Raw genomic sequence first — 10,233 nt, forward strand, 5'->3', positions numbered from 1 at the left:
TGGTGGCACAGGAAATCTGGGTCGATGTCGGACATGTCTGAGGCAGTCCACGTGAAGGCATCCAAGTGTCGTGCTATCACCTCGACAATTTGTTCCTGTACCTCCTAGCTCAGGGACTTGCCAAGCTTGAATTTTCTTCCCCCAATCTCTCTTTCCAGCACTTCCTTTGTTGGTTCAGGCTGATCTTCTCGGGTATCCCCTTCTCCCCCTGGGGGTTGACGAGTTACGGTGCACACCCCTCTCTTCGTTTTTAGGCTATTCTCATAACACTTCTTTGTCGCCTTTTGGTCAGACTTGATCGTTATTACTGTGCACTCGAGGGAGGGCAATTTCATCTTCATATGCCTCATGGAAGCTACCACCCTTGTCTCTGTTTAGGGAAGGTCTGCCCAAAAGGATGTTATAAGCTGAAGGGGCGTTGACAACAATATACCTTATGTTTACTATGCGGGACGCATCACCATCTATGAAAGTGGTCCTTAGCTCAAGGTGCCCTCGCACCTCCACCTGGTCCCCAACAAAGCCATATAGGCAAGCGTTGTAGGGTCTCAACTGGTGGGTTGACAGTTGTAGCTTGTTGAAGGTCGACCAGAACATCACGTCTACCGAAATTCCCTGGTCGATGAGGACTCGATGCACCTTCCTCCCTGTTGTTACTACTGAGATCACCACAGGATCGTTGTCATGTGGGATGACGTCCTGCAGATCTGACTTCGTGAAGAAGAGGTCGGGCTCTGGGGACTGGTCGACCTCTCTCGCTTCCACTGTCATCACTTCTCTGGCATACTTCTTTTGTTGGGAGGCGGTCCATCCTCCTACTGAGAATCCACCGACGATGGTGTTAATTTCTCCATGGACAGGTATTTCATGTCCCTGATCTCCCATAGAGGCTACTGTCGTTGGGGCCCCTTGGGTCTCTTGCAGGTATTCCTTCAGGAAGCCCTTCCTCACCAGTTCGTCTAACTGGAATCCTAACGCCAAGCAATTGCGCAGGTTGTGACCAAAGGCTTGGTGGAACTCGCACCAAGCGTTTTTGCTGGGCCCTAACCTCTTGTCGGTTTTCGGTGGGGCATTTAGTCTGTCAGGCACGTGAGGGATGGTGATCAGCTCCTTAAGGTTCATCCGAAAATTGTGTCTGGTGGGGGCGTTTTCCTTTGTGCGTGCCCTGGTCTAAGGCTTCCTTGCTTCATACGGTGGTTGCTTCCCCGAGCCTTTCTTCTCTGTCGTGGCCTCGTACACCCTCATAGGCTAAGGGCTAGTTCCCCGGGGTCGGACTGGGCCGATGCTACCGCGTTTTTCTGTGACCTCTCCTTCTACGACGATGTGTGCCACTACTCGACGCCTGATTCCACAAAACATCTTGGGGCGACACCTTATTAGTGAATGGCTGAAGGGTCCTGACAGTACTCCTTTCCTGAAGGCATGCACCTTCATGTCTTCGTCCTTGGTGTGCAACTTCACCACTTGTGCTCCAAATCTGTTCAAGAACTCTTTCAATGACTCTCCCTGGTATTGTTTTACGTCAAAAAGATCGTAAGAGATTGCAGGGGGAGCTCGGTTGACAATGTACTATTCTCTTAACAATGTCGAGAATTGATCGAACGAGGTAATGTGTCCATCAGGAAGACGGACGAACCAGTCCAACGTTGTGCCTGAAAGCGTACTGATGAACAACTTACAGTGCATGGGGTCAAAGCCTCTTGAAAGCATCATTTAGGTGTGGAAAGCTGTGATATGGGCCTCTGGGTCCTCTACACCTGTGAAGGTGACCTTTGGGCCCATGAAGGTGGTCGGTATCACGGTGTCCATGATCGCGTGAGGGAACAGCATGGGGCGAGCCCTAACCGGTATGGGCGGAGCTCGCTCATCCATCATGCGTTCCCCCACATGCTGCAAACTCCTGCACAGTTCCTCGTTGGTTTTGCGTAACTCTTTGTTGCTTGCTTGTGACGCGGCCAGGTCGACCTGGAAATGGTCCTGATCAACTATGGATGCTACTACCGCCTGTTGAAGGGCACGTATGGTCTCCATGAGTTGCTGCATGGTGACGTTGTCCCCTCCTTCTGGCACAGCTGATCCTTGCCTCGTGTTTCTCATGTTGTTGGGTGGCTCTCAACACGATTATGAGTGGGACCTGGTTTTATCGGGCCCCACGGTGGACGCCAAATGTTCTTGCCGGTTGACTCAGCCGCCGTTGACTTCAAAGGCAGATGGTGGCTCCTCCTATCTCCTAGTGGTTTCCACCCTCTCATTGAGTAGCTGAGAGTGGCTCTGTTGAAACAGAGGGGGCCCTACCTGTTGATTGCACTCCGACGATCAAGTCAATACTGGCTAAGAAACAGTAAGTATGTAAAGCAATTCCAGTCTTAGAAACGACGTACCTTTCTAGGGTTCTTACCACCCTTTATATTGGCTGTAATTAGGTCAACTTCCCTATCCCTCAAGGATCTTTCCTTAAGTGGAATTAAGATTTACTGGTGAGGGATCTTGTGACGCGTTGCATAAGCTTAGCGCAGCCACGACACAAGACTTGCCTCTTCTGGAGTGCAATCTTTCTAACAGCATGGCCGCCAGGGTACCAACTCATGTACCAACACTACGGCGCCATTTGTTCTGTGGGTGCCCTAATTATTCATGTGTCATGCATGTATTCTTTTCCTGGAAACCTTAACCCATACGGGCTTAGCGCTTCCAAGGAACACTTGTATGTGTCGTACCCGAATGTACTATACACACCCCATGCATGATCCTCTCGTGATTTAGAAAACGTGTGGGTCAATGTCGCTGTCTACATAAACCTCCCTCAACCAACATAGACGAACATAACCAACCTAGCAATGCCTAGTCTCATTAGCAGTTGTTCCACGATTAACACGGAGTGAGTCAACCAACAAATTTGTCGCCATAATTACATCTAAGGTTAGGTACGTATAGAATTGTTCGAACACTAGGAGGTTCAACAAATTAGACACATTATCCAATATGATGGTCAACTCCCCAATAGGAAAATGAAAGGTGTTTGAATCTGCATGCTTCCTCTCTATAAAGACGAGTCCTTTCTTTGTTGTATCATAACTAACACCAATTAGACTACCTAAGCTAAAAACACTCTCCTGTAGCAATTACGTGCTCATGTGATGTCCCCAACTTAATCATCTTTCTTCATGAAAACCACTTTAAGTTCACCACGATCCTACAATACCCAATGAATATCATTTTAAAATTCAATTAAATAATAGACAATTTTTACAACATCACCATTCCATAATTATCTAGTCATATGGTCATTATGTAACATGTAAAGACTTATCCACTGTCCTCCAAGATAGCTTTCATCTTCCACATGTGGTTTGGTAGGTGCTTCGGCATGCACGTCCTCAAACTGAGCATTTTCTTCATCCGAAATCACCTTCTACAATATTAATCGGTCCACCACAATGTCTTCTTCTAACATAAGCAATTGTTCGTACTTGGTCCAAACTTCACCCTTTGTTTTGGTCATTTCACTCATGTTATCTCAAAACTTAGTTCAAAAAGCAAAACCAATATGCTTATGGAAAACCAATTCCAGAATGGTCTTACGGAAAATCAAATGCTGAATTGCCTTAAGAAACAAATGCAGAATGGCCTTATGAAAAATTGGATACATAATGGCTTTATGGAAAATCAAATGCGGAACTAATCGTGAAAATACATTCAAATTGGATTATGGAATCAAAAACCCAAAATTTTTATGGAAATTAGAAATCGGAATAAAAAAAAAAAACTCTGAACCTTTTTTCTCCCCAACGAACTGGAGAACCATCGGAAAACACCTCCAAAAACGCCGACGAACCACCGACAACACTGACGAACCACCAACCACACTCACAATGCCCAGAATTTTAACGCGCACGGCTGCCGGAGAATACTTCTTCAATGCACAGCAGTAAAAATCCAAAAACCCTTAGACATTTAAAATTACTAAGGAGGCTATTTTGGTCAATTCACTAGTCTGATACAGTGCACGTTTCAATTTTGATATAGTGCAGGAAGCAACAACCTTAAATTAACCATGATTTTGAAATAAAGTGGTGTACATTGAAATTTGTCTTTTTTTAAAAAAATAAGAATCAAATATGCATTTCATGTATGGGTCGATAAAGCATCATTCTTCATAGTTGACATATGTTTATGTGTTTTAAGCCTTTTAAAGTCCTCTCAATTTGGATGCACTGTAATTTACCCTTAGATGTAAGTTTATGTCATCAAATATAATTTTTAGGAGAAGAAAATAAGATAAATTAAACTAAGGTTCTCATATCAATTAGAATCACACTTCAAGTTTTGGATACACTCTGCTTTAAAATCTCTGAATAAAATACACATTTGATTCTTATAAAGAACAGCAATCTAGGAATTTGTACTGCATTTCATGATGATTCAATAATGCAAATAATTGGTTTAGTTGTAATGAGAAATTCCTTATTTAAATTTGTGGATAGAGTTCCAGTATCTCCGGCAAACTTACAGCAAATAAGGTTTTCAGAAGTCCAAATTGATTTATTGCATGTCAATGTGGTCTTTTTCCTTGACAACCAAAGCGACTTTAAAAAATAAAATTGTTTATCAATACAATTAATATACCATTAGATAACGACAGGAAACTAATTTCATGAAATTAAAATCCTTTTTTTCCTATATTTTTTAGTCTTCTGTGGTAAGGTATTGTGCCAAGAAATGCATATGAAGTAGGCCTTTGCTTTGAATGAGATCTTAGATTTGACTTGAATCCCTACCAAACATGAATCGCCTTCCCCAGTCACCAACCACCAAAAACCTTGTCCTCCAGCTCACTTGTTTGCTGCATGTTTTGGGAATAGTTAGAGGATGAAAGCATACTAATTCAAGTCTCTGTGATAAACTTGTGTCGGATAAAGGTTGAATACATCAGAATGTTTCTTAACTTTTTTGAAAATTTTAAGTAAGCTTCTAAATGAAAGAAAATTGTAATTGAGTCTTTGATTTTCTGCAATATTTGTAATTATGTCCATGAATGTGGTGGTTTCAAGCTATTATAAACTAAGTCTGGAATTATAAAAATTTGACAACACCAAAAATCAAATACAATTTCTTTTAGTTTAAACCTCGAATAAATTACCTTGTATACACTGAATACCAGAGCCACTGGGTGCTCTGACCAATTGAAATCCAATCTCCTGGAAGCTGAGCTGCAGTTTGCTCTCCTCCTAGTGGAGCAAATTGTCCCAAATGCTTGTACCTTTCAGTAAATAAGTTATGGGAAATGAAGAATTAGGCCTTTAGTTGCTGGTCAATACTATTTCAGTTACATTACACATGCACCATTTTGGTTACACATAACTGATTAACCATTTCGTTTATTTTGTGGTAGAATTACAGACACATCATCCATATTTATTTAACTAAATTAACTGTACTTTATGTCACATGCATTAGCATAGTTGATTTCAGAATCCTCTATTAGTTATGTTCTTTATTCTAAGATAACCCGGTAGCTAGTTGGTTTTCTTAACAGTACCCTTTATATTATACAGTATCTGGCTTCATTGGAAGATTACATTGGATAATGTAAAACTTCTTCATGTGTGGATAAATTGTTACATGATAACCATGTTTTTAATATCTCGATTAATTTTTATGTGATACATAATCTGATTTTTTGAAATTACCAGAAAGAGTTCATGAAAGTCAGTTGCATGCATTTAGATATTGGTAGAAACCATAATGATCTTAAACCATATAATAATTTCTTCCATACCTGAAGGGACGGAATCGATGGCGACCAACTCCTCTGAACCTGATAGGGCCTTCAGGATACCTCTCACACAACTCCATGCGATTGAAACAGTCTGCAAGATACACTCCTTGCTGTGCAGCTACCTATAGTGATTCAAAGTTGGAAAGGCATCACAAAGCACTAGTAAGATGACCCTTTTGAAAACGAAAAGTTTCAAGTTATCAAGTATTATTGAGAAGTAGTATGTGCTGTACTTGTACCTGAGCTGTGGCAGGAAGATTTTTCATCTGAGAGTCTACTTTGGAAAGGGCTTGTTTGAAATATTCAATGTCCACTGTAATGCCGCTTTCTTGAGATTTCTTTAGCAAGCTGGCCATGTCTTTCATTTGGTTCTTCTTTAAATAAATGTCCACTTGAGGGTACCTTTCAATAATGTCACCAACAACGTTTTTGAATTCTTGAAGAACTAATTTTCCAGAACTTTCCTTGTCAGCCTTGCTAAATATCACGGCTATATCTTCCTGGTAAAACCATGGCACGCAAAAATGTTATGTTAGAACTTAAAGAAGTAACAGATCACTGCAGCACCATAATGTGTTGTTAAAATGTCAATGGTTTCTAGCAAAAGTAGTCAGGAATGGTTAATAGAACTAATAGTGTTAGGAATTATGAGGGGGTAACAAACCAAACAAAATTAAGAAAATTGATCACATCAATCATCAAGTGAATTTAATATCACGTCTATTTCATAACGTTAAACTTTTAGACATGTAAGTTCTAATTACTTAAGTCATTCAACTTGTTCATCTCTATCTGATATGAAACATTTTTACTTGCACTTGCACACAAGAAACAAAATGTGGTAGCTACTATAATCACACCATATTATAGGAATGAAAGAGCACAGATTACACCTACCATAACTTTACGCTGATTTATAGTGGCACAATCACCAAGAGCATAGATGTTGTCAGATCCTTCAACCCTTAGCCATTCATCAGTGACCAATGCACGTCTGTTAATCTGTCACAGCAATAATTCAAAGCTAGCAAAAATTGAACAGTGGCAAATTTTGTCCATGGATTGTGAGAAACAAAGAAACAAACCTGGCCAAGCTGTTTCATAAATTCAACTAGTTCAGGGCGAGCACCGATACCAGTTGACCAAACTACCATTCCGTGAGGTATGGAAACAACTCGACCAGTTGACCTTTCTTTGGCAGTGATTTCGTTTTCACCAACGTTCACAACCATAGATCCCAACTTCACATTAATGCCATCTCTGGCAAACTTTAATTCAGCAAATTCAGTAATTCTCTTATCAAACCTGCAACGAACCAAGAAATTATATCACAGACTCTGATATCAAAAGATGATGCTTTATTAGAGAGAAAATGTTAACCATTCAAAAATATTTTTTAAATTTTTAAATGGTCATTGTCATTATGCTCATGCAATAAAGAACAGAATCTTTGCTTCAAACAAAGAACAAAACTGAAATACAGTGTCATAAGTGATTTTAATCTTATTCTTAAAAATAGAATTGAAGTTGCACTTCGATCATTTACCTAATGAATGTTAACATGAAAGTTCAACAGACTACTAAGGCAAAATTCTGATTCTGATAGAAGAAAAACTCTAGAAGCACATGTAAAATTGCACCTAGTCTTTATATGCTAATAAAGAAAAAATACATTACATGTTTAAGATATGATCGCCTGCCTCCAAGAGAGTAATCTTCACGTATTCTTTAAGTTCCGGATATAAAAGAGCCATATCCTCATGTACAAAGTCATGAAGCTCAGCAGAAAATTCTACCCCAGTTGGACCACCACCAACAACTACAAAACTCAGAAGCCTTTTCTTCTCTTCCACAGGTAAAGAAGGAATGCTAGCTCTTTCAAAAAGTTCAACCACTTTCCGGCGGATTTTTAGAGCTTCATCCACTTCCTTCAAAGAGAATCCAGAGTAGTTCAGTTCGCATGTCTTCTAATTAAAAGGACCTTTCTTTTCATACGAATGCACACATGCACCATTCCAAAAGAAAAAAAAAACTACTACATAATTCGGATTACTATGATCCTGATCAATCTTCAAGCTACACATGCTTGAATGTTATTAACTCCGTCATGTAATTAACAACCTCGATTGATCGGGACTATGAACACGAAAGTCTTAGACCATGCAATAATTTCTCATAGGACAGAAATTTATATACAAAGATTACCTTGGTGAAACATCTACTTGGAGATTGGAGAATTATAACAAAAGCAATTGGATGTTTAAAAGATATATATACCTTCAGGAAATGGGCATGTTCCTCAACACCAGGTGTGTTGAAGGTATTAGAACGGCCTCCCATACCTATTACCAGGTAATCATAATCAATTGAAAATTCTTCTTGGACACCAGACTTTTTGTCCTTAATACCAACAGCACGACAAAACACTTTGTTGTTCTTTTGGTCGATCTTGTAGCATTCAGCTTCACTGAAATGAATATTTACACCGCTCTGTAGAACAGTGTTTTCCTTGTACGTTAATTAATGAAAACATCACCCATGTAATAACTATTACATAGCAGCGTGGATAGTTATAATAACATGTAAATTTTGTTCTTGTTTAAATAAGAGAGAAGATAACTGATGGAAAAGTTACCTTGCGGGTGATACTGCGAATGGGTTCAACGACGCTCCTTGCTTCCACTGTACCACATGTTACACTTGGTAGCAATGGAGTGAAAGCAAAATAGTTACGTGGTGAAACCACATGAATATCGTAGGAGGTACTTTTCATATTTTTCAGAAAACTGGTTCCAGCCCAACCAGTTCCAAGCACCACCACCTTCTTTTTTGGACTTTCATTGCCAGATTCTGGTTTCACATCGCAAAATGCCACTGCTCCTCCTCCACTGCAACCCAATACAAAAGTGATTAACATAAAAATTAATAATTAAAATACCAAACTACGTAAAATTAAGTGATTAGTAAACTGATACAATTCTTATATTTTTCTTTTTAGAATGTTTATGAAGAATAAATCTGTATATATATAGATAACATGAATGAATCTAACTATATATTAAGTTTCATGAAGAAGGGTTGGTGTAGCAGCTGGACTGTAACGGAACATATAGAAAATAAGCAAGAACGTAAGGTATGATATTTTGTAAGTTATACCTGATGACAGTGCAAACAAGAACAGACTTGGACCATGATGGATACTCATTGAAAACCCTAGAGGCTGTGTGAAAGAAGCTGGAAGACCAACGCATTGTGAAATTCCTAGCTAGATAGCTAATTTGGCTTCTCTTATAAGTGCTTGTTTCTATATGTTACTTTTGCTTTCCCTTTATGGTTCCTTCTTTGTAAGAAAAAGGAAAAAACATGGAGGGCTAGAAAAACGGAAGAGTCACAGATTTTTCAGGTACAGTTTTAAACACTAGGCCACGGTCAAAGTTGCTATTGCATGAAAATGCATTTTTTGTATGTTGACTCGTTAAATCAAGGTAAATAATAAGGTTAAACCTACACTGTTGTTCCAGGAATAGATCTCCACGTTGAAAAAAAATGCATGGCCAATCATTATCGTTGAATTAATGATCCGAGAATTATGCAGTCAAACCACAACTTTGTTCAAAGCTCTCATAATCTCATTGGTTTAATTTTGAAATGAAAACATTTGACTTCTAAATTATTTTAAATAAAAACCAATTTATGTAAACCGAATGGATCCTACCTGAAATTTGTTATTCAATTAATTCTTTGTAACATTTTCACACTTACATTTATTTAAAATGTCGCTATATATAAATTTAAATTACAATAGTAAAATATTACAATAAATAAATTTAAACTAGTATCATCTTTTAAATAGTAACTCTTTTAATTTAATAAATTTTTCAAATACTAAACACAACTATTCACTCTCCTTATTCTCCTTATTCTCACTCTCTCAGTCTCCTTTCACTCTATTATTCATACTCCATCTCGGTCTTACTCATTCCCTCGTTTTTACTCTCATTGTTATTGTTACATCATTGATCATTCTCAGTGTCTCATTCTCTCTCGCTCAAACGCATGTAAGCTTTTCTCGCTCTCTCATATGCTCCATATTCCATGCTTGCATCTCGTATTTTTGTGAGTGATGATGTTGAAACGCAGGTATCACATACTTCAATTTGTTCTTACAATTAGGTAGAGTTCTTTGTCTTTGATTCTATTTGGTTTTTGTTTTCATTTTCACTTTGTTTTTATTTCCTTAAGCTTATAGACATTGCTTAGAGCAAAGAAGTGGTGATCTGTTTTGGAATTGTGGTGGGGAAATCCTATGAATTGGTTGATTTTGTTTATTTTAATTAATCTCCAGCTCTAACTATTAGATTTTGCACCTTTGCAATTTTATAGTTTTTCTATGCTTCTCCATTGTTTGATTCAATAGTTTTACCCAACAATTTTAGAGTATTTTCTTTTTATCC

The 10,233-nt window shown here is 38.6% G+C and overlaps 2 protein-coding genes across 2 annotated transcripts; both read right to left on the minus strand.

Annotated features, from left to right (window-relative positions):
• Positions 1-288: 288 nt before the first annotated feature.
• Positions 289-1,122, minus strand: LOC137834998 (uncharacterized). Its single transcript, XM_068643293.1, has one exon. It carries the CDS (start codon positions 1,120-1,122, stop codon positions 289-291), a length of 834 nt encoding a protein of 277 aa, XP_068499394.1.
• A 3,302-nt stretch (positions 1,123-4,424) lies between these two features.
• LOC137823079 (external alternative NAD(P)H-ubiquinone oxidoreductase B3, mitochondrial-like) lies at positions 4,425-9,072 on the minus strand. The gene is made up of 10 exons (XM_068628196.1): positions 8,936-9,072; positions 8,415-8,667; positions 8,057-8,269; positions 7,457-7,707; positions 6,865-7,084; positions 6,677-6,781; positions 6,019-6,279; positions 5,780-5,901; positions 5,141-5,260; positions 4,425-4,843 (listed from the first exon to the last, which is right to left on the minus strand). The coding sequence occupies exons 1-10, from the start codon at positions 9,028-9,030 to the stop codon at positions 4,756-4,758; spliced, it is 1,728 nt and encodes a 575-aa protein (XP_068484297.1). The 5' UTR covers positions 9,031-9,072; the 3' UTR covers positions 4,425-4,755.
• Between the last annotated feature and the right edge of the window lie 1,161 nt (positions 9,073-10,233).

Source organism: Phaseolus vulgaris, chromosome 11 (genome assembly GCF_000499845.2).
Source record: "Phaseolus vulgaris cultivar G19833 chromosome 11, P. vulgaris v2.0, whole genome shotgun sequence".
Classification (NCBI taxonomy): domain Eukaryota; kingdom Viridiplantae; phylum Streptophyta; class Magnoliopsida; order Fabales; family Fabaceae; genus Phaseolus; species Phaseolus vulgaris.